At 49.7% G+C, this 19,985-nt stretch overlaps 4 protein-coding genes across 8 annotated transcripts; 2 read left to right on the top strand and 2 right to left on the bottom strand.

The window, feature by feature from the left end:
• Positions 1–682: 682 nt before the first annotated feature.
• GPANK1 (G-patch domain and ankyrin repeats 1) lies at positions 683–4,043 on the bottom strand. Of its 5 annotated transcripts, none has more exons than XM_045826026.1 (5): positions 3,898–4,043; positions 3,476–3,539; positions 3,028–3,143; positions 1,842–2,554; positions 683–1,291 (listed from the first exon to the last, which is right to left on the bottom strand). In XM_045826026.1, the coding sequence occupies exons 4-5, from the start codon at positions 2,450–2,452 to the stop codon at positions 847–849; spliced, it is 1,056 nt and encodes a 351-aa protein (XP_045681982.1). In that variant the 5' UTR covers positions 2,453–2,554; positions 3,028–3,143; positions 3,476–3,539; positions 3,898–4,043; the 3' UTR covers positions 683–846. The 5 variants fall into 5 exon arrangements, with proteins under 5 accessions (XP_045681982.1, XP_045681981.1, XP_045681984.1 ...); XM_045826025.1 differs by having other exon boundaries at positions 1,842–2,557; XM_045826028.1 differs by having other exon boundaries at positions 2,947–3,143.
• Positions 4,044–4,179: 136 nt separating this feature from the next.
• Positions 4,180–8,149, top strand: CSNK2B (casein kinase 2 beta). Its single transcript, XM_045826032.1, has 7 exons — positions 4,180–4,328; positions 4,901–4,983; positions 5,681–5,783; positions 6,372–6,487; positions 6,904–6,979; positions 7,112–7,301; positions 7,919–8,149. Exons 2-7 carry the CDS (start codon positions 4,912–4,914, stop codon positions 8,007–8,009), a joined length of 648 nt encoding a protein of 215 aa, XP_045681988.1. The 5' UTR covers positions 4,180–4,328; positions 4,901–4,911; the 3' UTR covers positions 8,010–8,149.
• A 149-nt stretch (positions 8,150–8,298) lies between these two features.
• Positions 8,299–10,510, top strand: LY6G5B (lymphocyte antigen 6 family member G5B). Its single transcript, XM_045826030.1, has 3 exons — positions 8,299–9,062; positions 9,225–9,353; positions 9,638–10,510. The coding sequence occupies exons 1-3, from the start codon at positions 8,939–8,941 to the stop codon at positions 10,048–10,050; spliced, it is 666 nt and encodes a 221-aa protein (XP_045681986.1). The 5' UTR covers positions 8,299–8,938; the 3' UTR covers positions 10,051–10,510.
• Positions 10,511–13,000: 2,490 nt separating this feature from the next.
• On the bottom strand, positions 13,001–16,843 carry LY6G5C (lymphocyte antigen 6 family member G5C). Its single transcript, XM_045826033.1, has 3 exons — positions 16,723–16,843; positions 15,109–15,276; positions 13,001–13,431 (listed from the first exon to the last, which is right to left on the bottom strand). The coding sequence occupies exons 1-3, from the start codon at positions 16,841–16,843 to the stop codon at positions 13,271–13,273; spliced, it is 450 nt and encodes a 149-aa protein (XP_045681989.1). The 3' UTR covers positions 13,001–13,270.
• Between the last annotated feature and the right edge of the window lie 3,142 nt (positions 16,844–19,985).

Here is a 19,985-nt window from a genome sequence, read left to right on the forward strand (position 1 = left end):
AGAAGCTGCCCCTGCTTCTCCCTGCAGATTTTACTTCCAGTTTGTCAAGTGAGCTCACTTGCCTGGCATCAGGTGTGAGCATTAAGAGAGGGGAGTGTGGGAAATACAAGTGCAGACTTATAGGATGTGCTTCCTGCCTCCAGTTTTCAGGTAGTGAAATATAAGAATCCTGGCTTAAAGTTTAGATTTGCGACGCCAGAGTTCCGGTGCCAGTTTAGCTAACAATACAGGCTGGATCTTATGCTTTCCCACCACACTGGCCTCTTCCTACAAGACCTTATCCATCTCATTACCCCTTGTGAGCCTGCTGTACCTCCCGTCACTATGCACTATTTTACCACATGGCTTTGTCCTCCTGCAGCTGGGAGCAACTTGAAGGTTGGGGATGTCTCTTAGTCCTAGTCTTAGCACACAGTATACATCTTTTGATTGAATGAGCTGAAGTGATCAGGGAGACAATCCCTTGGGGAGGTGAGACTTGCGTACAGCTGGGCAGTTTCTGGCTAGAGGATGAAATAGGTGAGGTGCTCTCAGCAGAGGGTAGGACCTAGCAGTGTACCAGACTAGCAGGGAGGTGACCTCATCATGTTACCTGGAGGGGCTGCCCTTTCTGGCTCAGGTGGGACTTGCATGTCTTCCCAGACTTGTTTGGCTTCCCCACAAAAGCTTCCAGAAAAGTGAATAAACAAAAAGTAAAGTTGATTTATTTCTCAATTCTCAGCTCCACTCCCAAAGGTAGGGCCTACTGACCAAAATCCAAGTGTCTGGGACCTGGGCAGACTCCAGGAAGTAGAAGCTAAGTGCCCAGCTCAGACTTCAGCAGACCAGGGTCAGACCTTGCCAAGCTCAGAACTCAAGGTTCATGTACGTCCTCAGATCCCGCTCCCAGGCCTTGTCCTTCTCCTTCTGCCTTCTCTCCTCCTTCCTGCTCAGTGTGGTCACCTGTGGGGCTCTCTCCCTCCCAGCCACTGCCCGGGTATCCCGAGCCAGGAAGTGTGTGATTCGGGATTGGGGTGCTGACCTGTACCCTAATCCTTCCTGGTCTCTCTTGAGGACAGTGGGGATGGGGTTGACACGGCCCTTGCCCCGGGGTCCCAGCCCCATTCCAGGCTCCCACCCCCCCTTCAGCAGCAGCTTGAAGCCTGGGCTGGAGATGGGCACCCCGAGGTGCAGACTGGGGGTCTGGAGGTCCCGGGACAGTGACAGCAGGTGAGCAGTAGATGTGCGGTGGTTAGAGTCCTGGAAGTGGGCATCACAGGTCTCACAGTACTGGGGGGAGGGGGCTTGGGACCTGTAGAGGAAGAAGAAAGGACTGAAGGCAGGGGAAGGGTTGAGGTGGGTGGAGGTGGCAGGGTGGGTGGGACAGGGCTCTCCCAGTATTTCTGCTGAGGAACAAATTACCTTCCTCCCCACTTAGCAATGAAGGACCATAGGGTAATAGCTGGGAGAAGAAATGGTAACCAGGACTTATAAGGCTCTTGGGAAAAGAAGGAATAACAATGGCTATGGCTATAACTAATATTTATATAGTGCTTACTTTGAAGGAAACACTGTTCTAGCACTTGATATATACTAACCCATTTAATCCTAACAATCCTATGAGAAAGGTGTTCTTATTACCATCTCTCAGATAAGAAAACTCAGGTATGTAAACATTAGGTTGCTTGCCCAAGTTAGCATTGAGATCCACAGAGATCAGGTTCATAACTACTCTAGCACACTGCCTTATCAACCTACACTGGGAGATGAGGAAAAGAACCCTTCAGCTGTTTGCTGGTCTGCAGTGGCTAGGAAGAGCAGAACACACTGAAAGGTGGGCATGGGCGAAGGCTTCCTCTCACCGGTTCTCTGGACTCCTCTTCTCTCCATGGCTCTCTCTGACCATGCGGGCCACCTCAGGGAAGCCTGCTTCTTCAGCCAGCTGAGCAGCATCCCTGCCACCCAGCTCACAGACCCCGACCCAGGCAGCACCCTGGCCCAGGAGATAGCGCACAGCTGCCCCCTGGCCTGCTCGGGCAGCACACATCAGGGGGGTCCACCAGAAGGCATCCCGAGCATTGATATTCCCCCCAGCTCCCCCTGCCTCATGGGGATCCAGCAGCCTTTTTAGTTCTGCCAAGTCCCCCTCCTGGGCTGCCCTCAGTATCCAATGAGTCATCTTGTCCTCAGCCTCAAGGGATCTCCTTTGTCCATGTCCTCTTGATGGTCCTGTTGCAGCTTCTCTCGTCATTCTTCTCTTCTTCCTTTTTCTCTCACTGGCAGGCTCAGGTTGCAATCTCTGAGGTTCAGGGGTGCTGCTCTCATCTCCAATCAAGGCCTCATAGAAAGCCCGGGCTGCTGCCCCATCCAGAGTAGGCTCCAGCTCTTCAGGCTGTGACTGCTGCTGCCCATCTTTCCAGAGGTCGCTGGGGTCACTGGCTGGGGTAAAGGTGATGACAGAGGGCCTAGACATGGCTTTGGGAGAGCTGAGAAAATGAGACTAGGCAAGAGGAAGATGAAGCCAGTGAGCCAAAATCCTGGCGGCCCTGCAGTGACCAAAGCCACCTCCAGAAACCTGCTGGGATAAAGAGAAGTAGCCTTAGAGTAAAAAAAAAAAAAATCCTGCCCCAAAAGTGACCCCACAACTTTACAGGGCCTAAGGACAACAGATCACATAGAAAAACAGGGAACCCTATAATAAAAGACCATGCCCTTTAGTAAAGGTTAACAAAGATTCTATGAGGCAGTTGCCTAGACATCCTGCTTTGTGCCCCTACTCCCAGCCTCATCAACAATTAATAGTAATAGCCTCCGAGCACTTGAGACCTTACTCCCAGGCATATGTTGTCAATTTGGCTCAAATAAATTTATAAAAATTCTCTAAAAAAAGTAGAAAGTAGAAAGTAGGCTTTCTCTGAAACTGCCACTCTGTAAGACATAACGATTATCAAAAGCAGTCAGCCTTGCCCTTTATATCTTCCTCGATCCTATTTCAGGTGTCTTCTCAAACAAAAACATTTGATACTTCTCCAGAAGTAGAAAGCGTACTGGGGAGAGGCTGCAGTCCGCATAGCCTTGTGGCTTCAGTAATGCAAAACGGCGCTGTTGTAAGCAAAGGAATCTGCATAATCAAACATCCAGAATACTCCAAGATACATGCGTAGCTGAAAGACAAACAAACAAATATTATTTCAGAGTGCAGGCGTACAGAAAGCACCTGGTTGTTGCCCATCCTAAACCTTTCCAATATTATTTATGCAAAGAGTCACGTGCCTCGATAGCGCGAGGACAAAAGAGGATGTCAGTTGGGATCTTGCTTTTACATAACGCCCCACAATGCCCTTCGCCTCCCTGAATGCGGCCCCTCGCTCTGATCTCATTTTCTGGAGCTAGGAAACAAACCACTGTCGGTGTTAAGAAAGGCCCTGGGTAGGCGGAGGGAAACCTATGGCATGCCTACAACTGTGAAATTAAATAACGTCACGCTGCCCCTCACCATTACTCCAACCAGAGTTCGAAGGTCGCACTTAGCGCCCGCAACAAAAGTCTCCATTGAAGCCCTAAAAAGAAATGGAAAAGTGCAAGGGGACGAGAAGCAGAATGACTGGCACCACCTCAGGTTAGCCACTGGGCCACCCCGGTTCTCACACCGCTCTGCCAAGCACATCCTACCCAGGTCTCTAGGCACAAAGCGAGACCTCAACTCCCGTCTCAGGAGTCCGGACCCCAGGGTGCAACAGGGGCCCCGTTGGGAGTCTCCGGTAGCGGGCCTGGCTCGACCAAGGGGTTGGAGAGACGATAGAACTCGGTGGGTTGATTGGGGATGAGGTCAGTCCCCTAGGCAAGGGCGCGCCGGGGCCGCAGCCTCGCTGTGTGAGGGGAGCAGCAAGAAACAACCCAGCCAGCTTCGCCCCTTACCCCAACTCTTCCCGAAGCCCCCGGTCCCGAGATCACACAACTACTTCCCAGGCTCCCCTGCCCAGAACCCGGTACTGGGCTTCCGCTTCCGGTGGCTCCTCGTTGCGTTCCGCCCTCAGAGTCTTCCTCAGCGGCCTCGCGACACTAGTGTCGCGCCCGGTTTACCCTGGAATTCGTAGTTCGTCTTCCCCTGGTTTCGCCAGTTTCTCCCTAGCAGGAACTCTATCTCCCGGCGTCCACCGCGGCGGTGCCGGACCCTTGGCGCTTGCGCATTGTTGTCTTCCCACCCTCCCTTTTCTATTCACCCTGCCCACCCCCCGCCAACTTCGCCTCCCGCGATCCGGTCCGTGGCCTACGCTTTAGCCGTAGCTGCCGTTCCTTGGAAGTAGCAACTCCCCTCCCCCACCCCGGTCCCGGCCCCCGTCCAGACGGTGAGTGTGAAGTTGTCACCGCGCTGAGTGTTCTGTCTCTGGGTGCGGCACATGGAGGTCTCCGCGCTTTAATGTGCGGGTGGGGAAAGAAGTGATCTGGTCCGCCACCGAAGGAGGAAGGGAAGGGTGGCCTGAGGGGTGGAGGCGGGGTGTGGGTTCTCCCTCGAAAGGGACCTTCGGGCCACCCCAGGCCATGAGGAAAGGAAGGGCCCAGCTCTTGCTTGAAAAAGATAAACTTCTAAACCCTTGGGAAAGGCGCCGGGACGGGCAGAGACCTGCGGTTGCTGAGAGCCCAGGGAGCCCTGGCTGCCCTTCGGGAGCGTCAGGGATGTGGGTAAAACTGGTGGGCCAAGACCTGTCAGTTCCTCGCAAGTGACGGGTCCCCAAAGAATTCTTAACCTTGGAGAAAGGAAGCTGAGGTGTAAATAAGAGGAGCTGGAGAGAAGTGCTTCAGAGTCTAGGATCCTTTAACAAAAAGTGGCCCCAAATTCTTTTGTGGTTGGAGGGCAGAGTGTGGAAGGAGGGAGGATACCAAAGGCAGGGAAGGAGAGCTTGGGTTACTCTTTCTCCAGCTGACGTGAAGATGAGCAGTTCAGAGGAGGTGTCCTGGATTTCCTGGTTCTGTGGGCTCCGTGGGAATGAATTCTTCTGTGAAGTGAGTTCTCGGCCTCCCTACTGATCTCCACGTACAGCCTGGCCAGATATTCTCCCACATATTCAGCTTCCACACTCTCTCACATGCTTCTCTAGAAACCTGTTCCTGTCAAGGAAAAGTCCCCTCAGTAACCCACCATTAATTTGTGGTGAAGTGGCAAGACTGGGGTCCAACTTCCTTGCCACCCCCCAGCAGTGTAATGTTGGGCAAGTAAAGTTGTTGTTTTTAATTAGTAGAGTGGTATTGGTATCTACAGCGACTGTTAGGAGAATTAAAATATTGCATGTTAAAATGTTTTGTAACATGCAAAACTGTGTGTCAATGTGCGAGATGTAACTTCCTTCAGAACCCACGCTTTTCAGCCTCCACCTTTTTCAAGACAGTCAGCTGCCCCTTAGGAGGAGACAAAACTGGTTCCTAGAGATGGGGGCAGGGGTAGGGACAGGGATCTTGAAAGGAATGTTTGCCTAAGTAGGGGATTGCTGTGCCTGCTTATTTGGAAAGAAAAAAAAAGCCAAAGCTTTTATGGAAAGGCAGTGCATGTGAATTGGGGAAAGAAACCTGGGTACTTGTGCTGAGTTGGGAATGAGGAATAGAAGCAGTTGTGCTGAGGATAAGGCATCAGTTAGAGCAACTTGCTCAGGTCGAAGCTAAGAATTCTGCTGTGGGTTCCCTCTTCATCTCCACACCCTGACAGGTGGATGAAGATTACATCCAGGACAAATTCAACCTCACTGGACTCAATGAGCAGGTGCCTCACTATCGACAAGCTCTAGACATGATCTTGGACCTGGAGCCTGGTGAGGCACCCTCAGGGTTGTTTTGTGTGTGTATGCTCCCCCCACCCGCTCCCCGCAACCAAATCACTCACTGTTCACCTCTTTCTTGGTTTTCTAAATTTCCTTTTGATTTCTGACTCCTTTAACCCAAAACCCCCTACTTCATTTTGGTCCACTGCCTAGCTCTTGCCTGATTTAGTGACATACGCCACTTGTGCCCATCAGAGTGACTCTGATTCTATAATTCAGTTCTATTTTGTAATGATAGTTTTCCCAGGGGTTCTCATTTTCAAACTCTTTCTCCTGCCTTGCACTTTCTGGGCTAGAGTTTTGTCTTCTGCATTGATACTTTGCATTTATGAGTTGCAGAGGCAGTTAGGAGGGAGAGAAGAGGGCAGAGGCTGGAGAGGTGTGTAGAGAAGGTAGAGCCTTGGGTTGGTGGAAGGGTCAGAGACCCAAGTTTCTGGGTCAGATGCCCACATGAAGGGTGGGGTGAGGCTCAAAGGTGGGTGCTAAGCAAACTAAGTAACCAGCCATCCCTGGGGATGGGCAGAGCACCAAAGAAAGCTGTAAGACAAGTGGTTGCATTCGGCTGGGGCCATGTTTCAGATGAAGAGCTGGAAGACAACCCAAACCAGAGTGACCTGATTGAGCAGGCAGCTGAGATGCTTTATGGATTGATCCACGCCCGCTATATCCTCACCAACCGTGGCATCGCCCAGATGGTGAGGTTTCTCTGCCCCCACTACTCCTTCTGAGGCAATAAGGGAAATGGAGGTTTCTACAGCAAAAAGTCACATGTTTTGACCCTGTCAAGGAGTATAGCTGAGATGAGGAGAACCTCAGAACCAGATCCTAGGAAACCAGTCTTGATTGGGGATTGTGCTGAAGGGGGTGTTTTCTGGGGGGACGTGACCTTGGACCGGAAGTTGTTATAGAGTCTTCAGGGAATAAACACTGAATGGCTCTGATGGTCTATAGCCTCCCTCACTAGAAGAAAGGAAGCAGAGGAGTCAGAGAGCCTGGCTGAGTCAGAGAGAGACAGGAGAAATGGGGGACACTGGTATGGGGTGGGTAGAAGAAGGGATTGCCTCTTCTCTTCATGCCTCCCCCCCAACACTTTCCATTTTGTTTACTTCAGTTGGAAAAATACCAGCAGGGAGACTTTGGTTACTGTCCGCGTGTGTACTGTGAGAACCAGCCAATGCTTCCCATTGGTGAGTGTTGGAGACAGAGAGGCAGGGCAGCATATGGTAGGTCCTCTGGGAAGGAGTTGGGGCCCACGTTCGGGTAGGTGTTGGGCGGGGGGTCCAGGGGAGCCTGGAATGCTGAGTCTGGCTATCTCCCAGGCCTTTCGGACATCCCAGGTGAGGCCATGGTGAAGCTCTACTGCCCCAAGTGCATGGACGTGTACACACCCAAGTCATCAAGGCACCACCACACGGACGGCGCCTACTTCGGCACTGGTTTCCCTCACATGCTGTTCATGGTGCACCCTGAGTACCGACCCAAGCGGCCTGCCAACCAGTTTGTGCCCAGGTGGGAAGCAAGGACCGAGTCACCAGGGATCAAAGGAAAGACCTCTGGAGAGAAAGGAGAACAGGGCATGGTCCATTTTTGAGATTTGCTTCTCCCAAAGCTAGGGCTGTCCATGCTGAGGGACCTTGGGAAAGTTCTTTGTCTACGTCTCAGTTCCTTTATCCATACAATAGGGATAGTACCTGCCTGACAGAATATTTTTAAATATGTGAAGTGCTTAGAATAATGTTTGGTACTTGAAGCACCATTTAAACAACAGCTCTTGCTGTATCAACTTGGGTGTTCATCTTTTGCCAGGAGCTCCTCAGAGCCATGGTTCACATGTGGTTTAGCTTCTTAGAGAATTACTTTTACTCTGGTGTGGGGAAGAAAAGTTGTTTTATGTTTAAACAAGTAGTGATAACAGACATCTCTATATGTACATAACCTTGAATTTGAGTGTTAGTGGATATTTAAGATATATCCCCAAATATTCTTGAGGGGAGGAGGTTGGGAACCACAACCTTAAGCACTGAGCAGGCCCATGGAGGAGCCGGGGTAGGGCGGTAAGAATAGGAGCTACTGGCAGGGCTGCATGGGCTCACCCTGCTGCCTCTCTGACCTCTGCCCTGGCCCAGGCTCTACGGTTTCAAGATCCATCCGATGGCCTACCAGCTGCAGCTCCAAGCCGCAAGCAACTTCAAGAGCCCAGTCAAGACGATTCGCTGATTACCCACCCCCTGCCCCTCAGTCCTTGACACCTCCATTCCTTTGCTGCCACCCTTTCAGGAACCCTCTATGGTTTTTAGTTTAAATTAAAGGAGTCATTATTGTGGTGGGAATATGAAATAAAGTGGAAGAAAAGGCCATGAGCTGGTCTGCTGGTGCTTCGGGTTGGGAAAGGGAGGGTAGTAACGTGCTGGACACCAGGGGCTCTCATGGGCCGGCTCGCCCTCCCTGAGTTGAAAGTCAGCATAGATTTATGCCCAGTTGATTTAGGTGATGGTTTTATTAGCAGAGCAGAATTCCTAGGATTAGGTATGGAGGTGTGCAAAGTCCCAAGGAAAAAACCCAAAGGAAAGTCAAATTTCAAAGCCTGGAAAAATACTTGTTTTTGGAGGGCCTACCTATGGCTGTCTGTTTATATGTACCATACATAACACTATCGGTTTTGGTTTTACTGGGAAAGGGGTTCAAAAGTAACTTAAGGGGTGGAGAGAAGAGGGGCAGACCCAGAATTGCTGCTGGATGAGACCTGTGTGCCCCCTGCTGGGGACATGGAGACACATTTCAGAAGGATGGGGACGCTGAGCTCCTGGCTAGAGTTCTAGCACAATAGGGACTGGCTCTCTTGTGTAGGAAGGACAGCAGTTGGTGCCAGAGACAGAAGCTAATTCATAGACTCTTAAGGGGTGGAAATAGATCTTTGGGAAGCACACTGAGCAAAGGCCCAGGTATTACCCCTGTCTTGGCTACCTTGACACATTCTCCCACATTCAGGAACCAGACCTCGTGGGTGAGAACACACTGTGCCTCCTGCCAAGTTAATAACTTCCTCACCCAGCCTGGATCCTGCCCCAGGCAGGAATATAGCTCTGAACCTACGGCGGCTCCTGCTACGACTGTCAAAATCAGCCTGCAGCTCAGGATCAAGGAGCATGGTCATGGGAAAGTGGGATTTCAGGGCAGCCCTCAGGGACTGCCCCTCTCCTCAGAATTCCATAATGAAAGCCCATGTGGTTGTAGGCATGCTCGTCATGGTGGGCTTCACAATGGGAAAGGGTAAGTGGGGCCCAGGGCAGGAAGAAAGGGGTGACAGTCCAGGAAGCGGGTGGAACTGTGACCCTAGATACATGGGCTCCCTATAGATACATGGGTTCCCTACAGGACAGGGACCTTGGAATAAGCTAGCGCTCCCATCCCTTCTGTTTTCTGCTCCCTTAGCTCCTGTTCCTGAAGTCCGGACCTGCCACCTCTGTCTCTTAGAAGACCCTTCTGTAGGTTGCATTTCAGGCTCGGAGAAGTGCACCATCAGTAGCTCATCCCCATGTATGGTGATCTCGATCTATTATGGTGAGTTCAAGACCCAGGAAGGGGCTACTGGTGGGACAGCCCATTGCTTGGTCTCCTCTCTTGATGATGGCTGCTTGGGGCCTAGGGCACAAGGAGATAGGAGGATCCTGGAAGGCATGGTCTGGGGTTCCAGGGGGTGCCAGCTAAGCTAATTTTCTGAGCCTTCCTGAAGGGATCTGGGATGGAAGTCAGGTCTGATGAAGGATGGGGAGAGTTTGTTGTAGGAATGCCAAGTTTGGGGACTATGGGAGGCAACAGGTTATTAGTTGTCCTCTCTCCTCCAGAAACCAAGATTCGCTTTTTCATCCGAGGCTGTGGACAGTACAGTTCTTACCAATGCCAAGAAAAACGCAACACCTACTTGTCAGAGTACTGGTACCACGCCCAGTGCTGTCAGTATGATTACTGCAACTCCTGGTCCAGCCCTCAGCTCCAGAGCCCACAGCCTAAGCCCCTCAATAAGGCCCTGGGCCTGCCTCTGCTCAAGTCACAGGTCCAGCGATTCTACCAGGCCCTGAACCTCTCGCTGCCCCTCCCCAGCTTCCATGCTGAGAAGGAGCCTGAAGGCCTGGCTGAAGGCCTGAACCCCCTGGCTTCCCTGCCCTCGAACCTGGGCTTGTCCATTGCTAACTTGCGCAACATATACTTATTCCTCAACAATTCAGGACTTCTGGTTCTTCCCCGGGCTGGACCCTGAGCCCTTACCCTTCCCAGATTGCAGTCTGTTCCAGCATCTCTCCCAGTACTAGCACTCGCACTGCCCTCTCAGAACACCCACATTCTTTGGTCTGTACTTACTCAGATCTTCTCTTCCTTTGTATTGGGTTGGCCAAAAAGCTGGTTTGGTCTTTTTCTGTACAATGGCCCTAGTAGTGTTTAGTTGTCTTTAACTTCATTCAAAACAATTTTGTTAGATTATGTTGTGACAGCTGTCATATTAGCATGCATTTAAAAAAAAAAACACCAAAACATTAAAATTGGTAGATTTTTTTGCAGCCATTTTAATACTGAAAATGGAAGGAAATTTGACATTATGCTTTATTCAAGAGAAGTAAAAATGCAACTGAAACAAAAAGATTTGTGCAGTGTATGGAGAAGGTACTGTGACTGATCAAATGTGTTAGAAGTGGTTTACAAAGTTTCTTGGCACTATTGACATTTTGGCCAAATAATTCTTTGCTGTGGGGGCTGTCTTATGCATTGAAAGATGTTTATAGCACCCCTGGCCTCTACCCACTGGAGGCCACTAGCAGGAGATAGTTGACATACTCAAAATATTCAAGTCAAAGATATTGGTGAAAATGAAAAATGTGTTTTTTATTTTATGAGAAGAACTAAACAGACTTTTTGACCAACCCATTACTTTGTGTCTAAATGGCTTTGGTTGCCATTTCTCCCCAGAAACCAGTGCTCTTCTTCCTCCTAGAAAATAATATCAAGTGCAGATTTCTGCCCAGACTAACCTGGGGAAGGCAGTGGTTCCCTCCTCCCTTTCCCATCTGAGGTTCATCACCGCTCCCCATCTTTCCAGACTCCTCTCAGTGTGGTCATCTGCCACCTCCACTTAATTCTAGCTGTATTTCCCATCCTGTGCCTATCTATAAGACCCAGGCCAGACTGGATATGCAGTGTGAAGGATGAGGGATAGACTTCCGTGCAGATCTCATGGCTTGGCATCCTGATGTCCATGCCTCACTGTCTCCACCACCCCATTCCCACACTGGTCTTCTGCTGCCTTCTAATCTCTTGTCCCAGTCTCTGGCCTCCTCAGCCCCACTTCATGTCACTGAGTCCTGACATCTCCTTCCATGGGTGCCCAGGGAGGGGAGAGGGTCTCTCCCGCTCTGCTCCATAACTCCTGATTTCCCTCCACAATAAATGGACAGGGTTAAGTCTGTGTCCCATTGTTTGTTGGGTCAGGCTCACGTGTGGGCAGGTGGTAGACAGGTTAAAGAAAATTAATTGGGCATGGGGTTCAAACATTTGCTGAATCCTGCCCACTCCACTTGGCCTTTGTGGCCTTCTTATGGCCTGTCCCAAAGGGCTGACACCCACCCTCCCCTCTGCTCCACCAGAGATCAAAGCTAGAGGATTATGACTCTCGCCCCCACCCTCAGCCTTAAACATACCCTTCAAAACCTAGAAAGTTAAACCCAGGTGATATCAGGTTTTTACACCTAAGAGAAGAGGAAAATCTTTTCAAACCGGGAAAGCTCAGGAGCAAACCAAAGGGCCCAGGTTTGCATTTCAGAGTCACCTGGTATGAGCGACCCATATTCCTTCCTGTCCATTCATTTTAGGTTCCTGATACCCAGGATACCATAAGTGGGGGCCTTTTATATTTTATTTTTTGGAAACTGCAAGCATCCTGAAAGCAATAATTAATAGCCATAACTCCCTTTCACATATACTAAATAAACACTAGAACCACACTGCTTTGTGCCAAGACTTGCAGACAGTATAGCCAGTGTCTGCCCTTCCAGATCTCAACCCAGTGCTGGGGTTATGAAACCTTTTCTGAAAAGTAGTACAGTGTTGTGGCGGGGAGACCCATTCTCAGCTCCTCCACCACTTTTGGTAAGTTGGCCTTTCTGCTTTGCTTTGGTCACTGGTCAAGTAGGGTGATGTTTCAGGGTTGAAAGAATGCAAGTGGACATGTGTACAGAGTGGAGGTTGGAGCCTCAAAAATAGACATACCTTAGAGACAAACACAGATTTTGGCCTATTTATTTTTAAACTTCTTTGGCAAAACATATAGTATGGGCTTTTGTAAACTATCCACCTGTGTTACCAGTTCCCAAGTCCCTTAAAGCTGTCGCTGCACCCTCCATGCACTCCCCTCGACTCAGAGGTAGCCACTGTCCTAAGTTGGAGCAACTCAGCCAGATTCTGTCTGTGTGCTTGGTGACATCGTACAGCATATATTCATCTACAAAACACTGGCACGTGTTAACACCTCCATGGACTCGTTAATGGCCTGTGCTCTGGCGGGAGACACCAGCGTTAATTTTTAGGTCAGAAGGTAGTTGGAGGTGCAAACCTGTGTATTGCCCCTCTTACTGGCCCACTATTCCCCATGACCCCTGGCTTCTGTAGAAGACAGAATGTCCCAGGTTCATACAAACTGGAAGACAACTGCAGAGGCTGAAGAACCCAAGGCCCAAAATGTAAGAGTAATTTACCATGGTCCTTGAAGAGGGAAGCTGAACCTGGGATTGGAGAGCCCAGGGCTCCACTAGGCCTAGCATGTCTCCCACAGAGTATCCCTTTTCCCTGGGCCTGGGCCTTACACAGCCCCACTCCCACCGACACCTTCCCGCCAAGGACCTCCCCTGAAGTTCCCACACAACTGTGGATCTGATAGCACTAACAGGTACCCACTGTCCTTTTGGCCTTTATGGTATCCCGTCCCAATTTCTCTTCACCTTTTCATGCTAGAGCTGAATCAGACGCCAAGGCAGAGCAAGAGCAGAGCTCGATAGAGCTGGGAGCCCCTTGTCCCCACAAGGGGCAGTCAGGCAGGACCACCTCCCTCAGCCTCCACCTCTACCAGAAGAGAGAAAAAAACAGTTTGTACACCAATTTATTCTGAAGGAGCACCTGGAGAGAGACTCCTGTAGTGGGAGAAAGGGAGGCCAGAGCAAAGCAGAGGCACCTTAGAGGTGGGAGAAGACAGGAGAGAAAATGTCAGACAGCAAGGACTTGATGGGAAAACTCCAGAGAGGTCTGGGGAGGGGCAGAGTGGGAATGGGGTTGTTGAGGGGCATCAAGCAACAGGTAGCTAGGGCTGGGGTCAGTTAACCTGAGACAGGAGGGCTAGTGGAAAGGATCAGAAGTTGTACCCACTGTGCCCAGGTGGGAACAGGAGGCTAGCTGGAAACTGGCAGCATTTTACTGCAAAGGTCTCTGCAGACGTTCTATGGAGCGTAGGACACTCTGTTCTGTGGGTTATTGCAGAAATTCTGGAAACAGCATCGAGAGAATACCCAAAAACCAAACACTGAAGTACGGGTATACGAGCAATCACGCATCTGCTCCTTGCGGCGACAGTCACTCACCATGATGTCAGAACCACTGCCTGGGGAGGGAGAACAGCAACCAGTGAAGCAGAGGTCCCAGCAAAGCACCAAACCCTCCCATCCCTTCACTTCACACAAACATCATCACTGCCCCATACCCTTCCCTGCATCCCCAAAATGCAAAGATTCCTGTAACTGGGCAGGGGCAAGGAGTGCCAAGGAGTCACCAGCCATGAACTCTGCAGAAGTTCCCCATGGGAGATTGGTGGGAAACGGCCATTTGAAGTATAGTAAGGGCGCTGAGCTGGTACTTGTGGAGTGAAGTAGGGAGAACCAGTATTTTTTAGGTGGGACCACATAAAAAAATAGTTGGGAGATGTATTGGGAGTCAGATTGCAAAGAGGAGGTGTTTATTTTATGGATTAAAAGAAGATATGTTTCTATTATATACAGGGGTGCACAAAAGTAGGTCTACAGTTGTAAGTACATGAAACAGTTTATTCTTGTATTACTTACTGATTATTATTATTATTAGCCTACATTTGCCCACCTTTATATATGAGAGGGTGAAAAATCTTCATGCCCATGTGCAGGAATTCCACTGCTGCCCTGCTTGCGAGAGTGAAAGAGTGGAAGTAACCCCCAGTCGGCCCATCAGCACTGCAATGGACTGCGGGCTCTGTCATGCTCACACCATGGAGCACTATGCAGCAGGTCAATGAAGCAAGAAAGCTGTTTACAAACTGATATGGAAACATTAAGTTCCCATAACTGTTAAGTTTAAAAAGCAAGTGCAGAACAGGTTTATGGGAGTATGCTACTGTTTGTGGGGGAAAGAGGTAAAGATAGAGAATAAATGTATAGGATGGAGTGTCCACTAAAGATCACAGGAAGGGTCCTGGCTGGCATGGCTCAGTGGATTGAATGCCAGCCTGTGAACCGAGAGGTCACTGGTTTGATTCCCTGTCAGGGCATGTGCCTGGGTTGCGGGCCAGGACCCCATTTGGGAGCATGCGGGAGGCAACCGATTGATGTATCTTTCGCACATTGCTGTTTCCCTCTCTCCCTCCCTTCCCCTCTCTCTAAAAGTAAATAAAAAATTTTTAAAGAAGTAAATAAAATCTTTTTAATAAATAAATAAATAAGTGAAGGGCCAGGTAGAAGAGCAAGCTTGAAGAACAATGGGATGGAGTCAATTTTGGCCAGTTGAAAGTGAGGTGGAGGTGTCTGGGGGCAGACTGGTGTCCAGGGGGCAAGTTGACATGACAGTGTGGCCAAACACTCAGATTCAGAAGGAAGCAGCATGTGGTTGTTGGTAGAAGCCAAGGAAGCAGAGAAATTCCTCTGGGAGAGTGAAGCAGGGAGTTAACTAAGGCTCGAATTTCGATGAACATGTATCCTTAAGGGTCAAGGAGAATGAAGGAAAACTCAGTGAAGGAGTCTGGGAACAGGTTGGGAGAGGTAGGAGAAGAGAGATGCTGGCAGGAACTACCACTGACATGGGGAGAAAACAGCCTGAGGAAAGGCTGGTGGATCTGGTGATTTCAGAGACCCTACAAGGCTGGTGCTGTGCAGAGGGAGGAAGTGAGTCAGCTGTGAGCTAAGGAGAGCCAGGCAGTGGGCGTGGAAACAGGAATAGCTCTGAAGGAAAGAAAGGGGGGGCAGTGTCTGCGAGTCTTAGCTTAGGAGATGTAGAGACTCAGCTCTGGTCCCAAGTCAGACAGAAGGCACCTTACCATTCCTGATGAGGAGAGTAATACAACTGCCACCAGGAAAGGTCAGACAAATGTCAGATCCCAGAAGGCACCCCAGCTCCTTGGTCTCCAAGAGGCACCGATAGCAGCGCAAGTATTGGGGGAACCGAGCTGGATAAGGGGGCTCTTGATTGGCAGGATCAAATTGACCTAGAACATAGAGAAACACTGACTCCATACCTCTGCCTGCCTATTTTTCAGGTCAGTTCCACTGTTCCCCCCCCATCTCCGAAAACCATAAAATCAATTCATTAAAACCATCTGGCTTAATCTTTCACCAGAAGCTTTAGTCCTTATTAAAAACCTCCATTCTCTGCTCTTATACCTCCTGAAATGAGGCATGCATTCATTCACTCATGTACTTATTCATTCAACATGTTTTTGAGGGGCTAGTATGTGCCAGCACTATGGAAGCCTCTAAGTTCAAAGGCGAGGCAAAGGCAGCCCATTTCAGCTTTGGACAGCCCTGTTAGGACAGTTCTTCCTCTGGGACTTGGTTTTACAGTCCTCACCGTCCCTAGATTCTCTTTTAAATATACTTTCTTAATCTGTAACGTTCAGAAGTAAAAAAGAGAATGCATCATCACAGAACTGGAAGAACCTGTTCTTCTTGTAGACAGGAGACTTCAAACAGCCCAGGGCCACATTCTTTGTGTAGTGGTCCTATCACAGGACAGATTCATTAAACTTTGTCCACCAAAGCCTTCCCAACTAGATGCATGTATGGTTATAGTTGTTCCTTGGTATCTACAGGGGATTGGATCCAAATTGATACCAATCTGAGAATACTCAAGTCTCTTATATAAAATGATGGAATATTTGCAAATAACCTACACACATCCTCCCATATACTTTAAATCATCCATATATTACTTATAATAATACAATGTAAATACTATATAAATAGTTGTACTGTATTGTTTAGGACATAATGACATGGGGAAAAGGTTTGCACAATGTTCGGTACAGACACAACCAGCATAGGTCTAACTATACAGTACACGTTAGCAACAACATCATTTTTTAAAAATAATTTCCCATCTTCAGTTGGTTAAATTCAGGGATGTGGAACCTGTGTGTATGGAGGGCCGACTGTATGCCTCCCCCTTTTTCTGGTCCCAGGCTGAGACCACAGGTTAATGAGTCACCAGACTCAGCAGAGCACTTTGTCTGAGGCAGATGCTGAACATTTTGAATCTTGTTTCTATGCAAATGGTGCTCTGCAGCCAAGTGAGGAGGTTTTCAGGCTGCATCCAGCCTTGTTGTACCCTGTGGAACCTGCTTTCTTCTAGCATATTCTCCAAACCCTCCTTAATCTGTGTTGCCTTCAAACTTGAATAGGTTCCCTTCAGTATCTCCACTCAGGTCATTACTGTTGAGACAACCCTGGGGTGTCACTAGACATCTCCCTCAGAATGAACATCAAATTAGTCCAGTATCAGCTCCCAGGCATTATCCCAGCAAGCCCACTCATCCCATCTTTCCTCCTGCCTGGGTTTACTTGAGCATCTTGGGCAGATGTACCCAGACACCCTGTATCTATGGGTTTCTGCCTCTAGCAGGCAGAGACCCTTCTGATTTCTTAGTACCACTTACCAAACACCAAGCTCATCATGACCAACACTAATAAGAGGACCATGTACAGAGTGTGGGGGATGCTGTAGAGGCTCAAGGGTCCCAGACTCCGGCTACTAGCAGGGCCTGCCATAAAATGCATGACTGCCCACCAGCCTCCAGTATGGGCTTATATTGGTGAAAGAGAAGTCGGCCAAGAGGAAGGAAAGGGGCAACACCGATTGTGGGTGGAAATTTGTGCCAAAACAGCCAGAGGAACAGAATGTCCTCACCCACAGCCACTCTGGAACCTAACATCCTGGCTTGGGAACAGGAGCCCAGCAACAGGGGAATGAAAAGGGGACCTTCTCTTATAATCATTCAGTGACATTTGAATCCTGGCATCAGGTGTTGGGGATGCAACGTTGCCCCAAGTCCCTCCTGTCAACCTAAAAATAAAGGCTTTCGAAGTAAGTGATGACAAATGTTTATGTGAGATCAGTAAGAGCAGCTATTTTGAGTAGCTGCTTCAGGCAGAAGCCAAATAGTTTTCTGATTAGGAGACAAAGGCAATGGTATTTATGAGAAGGGAAGGGGAACAATTACATCCATAGAAGGAAGGTATTTCTGTTGGTGCAGAAAACACAGTGATACTAATTCTAAACAAAATTTTTAATTTTCAGTCTAGTAGTCATAACTGCTTTCTTGTTATTTTTGCAAACATTTCAAACCTTGGGACACAAGGTTACTTAGGCCCAGGCCAAAAGTTAGTTTGCCCTGTTTTAATATTCCAAAGGTTTGAGGCATAAGATGTACAAGGCAGTTTCAGTTCCATTTATTTTTAGAGAGAGGGGAAGGGAGGGAGAAAGAGAAGGAGAGGAAAGTCGGGATCTGCTGTCTCACATGCCCCCAACTGGGATCACTCACAGCCTGGGCTTGTGCCAGACCAAAATCAAACCAGCGACATTTCACTTCGCAGGCCAGTGCTCAGTCCACTGAGCCACACCAGTCAGGACCCAGATCTATTTCTAAATTGGTTCTTTTGATATTGTTTACATTGCCTTAGGAGAGCACAGGAGCTTAGGAGTCTTAATGGAGGAGACAAATCAACAAACAATGGTGGAGGGTGGGGGTGGGGACAAAAGTGCTTCCTGGGAGCACCTGGGCAGTGGAAAGCACTGACCAAGGGACTTCAACAGAGTAATATATTCAGGTTTTTGTTTATAAGATTACTGAGGCGGGGAACCAGTTAAGAAGCTATTCTTGAGTCCAGTCACTAGATGGGGGCCTGGTCAAGGAGAGGAAAAGCAGGGAAGCAAGAAGTAACAATCTTGAGATGTATTTATTTATACATGTATTATTTCATGTATTTAGAAGGAAGACCAGCCAGATTTGGAGTTAGACTGAATGTAAAGTGAGGGGAGGTGGATATAAGCTTCCAGGATGGGAAAGATGTGGCACCATCAGATATCCAAAAGCAACACTTGGGTCGCGAGTGACCTTACTTAGTGCAATGCTCCCTGTGGGTTCTGGAAAGCCAATACCTTGGAAAGCCAACACCTTTCCTTATGCACCCCGCCCCGTCTTTCCGCTCTGCTGAGCTCAGCTGCAGGTCAGTGGGTCTGATCTCCGGCGCCCACAGGCTCCCACGCTGTGCGCTCGCTATCCGCTCCTGGCTGCACCTTAGAAGACACGGGGGCGGCCCTGGCCCGCAGCCCCAAGCTCAGCTCTCTGCCCCGCGTCTGGGAAGAAACCTGGGAAGGGCATGCCAGGCGTCAGGACCTGGTCGTCAGGACCCAGGTGTGCAGAACCTGCAGACAGCCAGAGCACTATGCGGGTCCGCCGGCAGGTGACGCCCCACTAGCTCCCCCGCCAGCGCCTGCTTGCGGGGTCCCGCAAGCCTGCAGGTCCGCAGCCCTGCCAGCTCAGCCCCTGAGATATTCAGGATTTGTACGTTAACAGTTGGTGGGCTCTGGCGTCTAGTTTACGGTCTGGAATTTTGGGGCGGGATCCTGCAGGAGGGTTCCTGCTTCCGCCCCAGATCATCCCAGAATCATCTGGCTTCAGGGTGCTGATAGCGTGGGTAGGAAGAAACGGATAAACGCACGCTCCACGAAAGACGGACGGGAAAGAACAAGTTAGGAAGACGCACGCCGCTGCACATCCCCCCAAAACCTTGAATGAAATAAGAAAATTGTATTATTTCATTCATCCCAAAATGCCAGGGGAGGAGCTCCTGGCAGCTTCGTAAATGTCTGTTGAATGGGTGACTAAATGATAGAAGAAAAGAATCAGAGAGCATAGGGCCTCCTCTTAAAGCGAAGAGGGCAAAAGGGAGACATAATTTCACAGCGTTCTCTCAACCCCTCCTTGAATATAACTGCACTGAAAGACCAAGGTCTAGGGAGTTATGAGTGGCCTCGCCCTGAGAGGTCCAGGAGGGCTTGTGTAGAGATTCAGTGACTGCGGGCCCAGAAGGTAACACGGGAAGACTCAAGTGGTATTTCGGGGGCTGGGCTAGGTCTTCTCCAGAAGGGACTTGGCCTCACGGTCCTTAATCCCGCTCTAATCAAATTTCACTCTTCCTGTCCAGCTGCAGGGTTAAACCAGGGCTTGCTGAGAGCTGCGGGAGTGTGTTGCCATGGTGATGGGTTCTGGGTGGCTTTCCAGGGGTAAAGAGGTGGACTTTGCAGTAGTCACCATGGTGACAGCAGTGGCTGACATTCACATTGAGTGCCCCATCGCCCGGGTCCAGGGATGCTGGAAGGTAAGCATCCGAGTGACGAAACAGAGGAGGTCCAACCCAAGGACAGAAAGCCAAGTTTAGGTAAGTGGGGTGGGGCTAGGTGATTGGTCTGAAGTGGGCCAAGTTCCCTTATGGGATCTGTCCAACACCGCTGTATTGAGAGGAACTGAAGAGGGGGTCTTTAACCTAAATATAAATTAATGACTAGGTTCCTGAGGGAGCTAGGATGGCTTGTTGATTGGGTGGATGGACTGATGGACTGACAGATAGGGACTTGGCTATCTCTGATGTCTGGGCCTCCCACCCTCTGGGGGTCTCAACACCCAGGCTTCCTCACTCATTTGTGACAGCTGTGCAGGAAATACATGCCCCTTCCCCTGGTGTGGAGCAAACCCTCAACCCAAACATGCAGCCAAGAGTGGAGCCCCGCATCTCATAGTGGGAGTCACTTAGGGAGAGCCTGGGTCAATAGGATAGGCTAAGGGATGACCCAGCCTGGCACTCACCTCTTCTTCCCAGTTGCTACCTCTCCTTTCTCCTATCCTCCATCCTCTCCCAG

The sequence above is a fragment of the Phyllostomus hastatus genome, unplaced genomic scaffold, assembly GCF_019186645.2.
Source record: "Phyllostomus hastatus isolate PE091 unplaced genomic scaffold, TTU_PhHast_1.1 phas_scaffold_60, whole genome shotgun sequence".
NCBI classification, from domain to species: domain Eukaryota; kingdom Metazoa; phylum Chordata; class Mammalia; order Chiroptera; family Phyllostomidae; genus Phyllostomus; species Phyllostomus hastatus.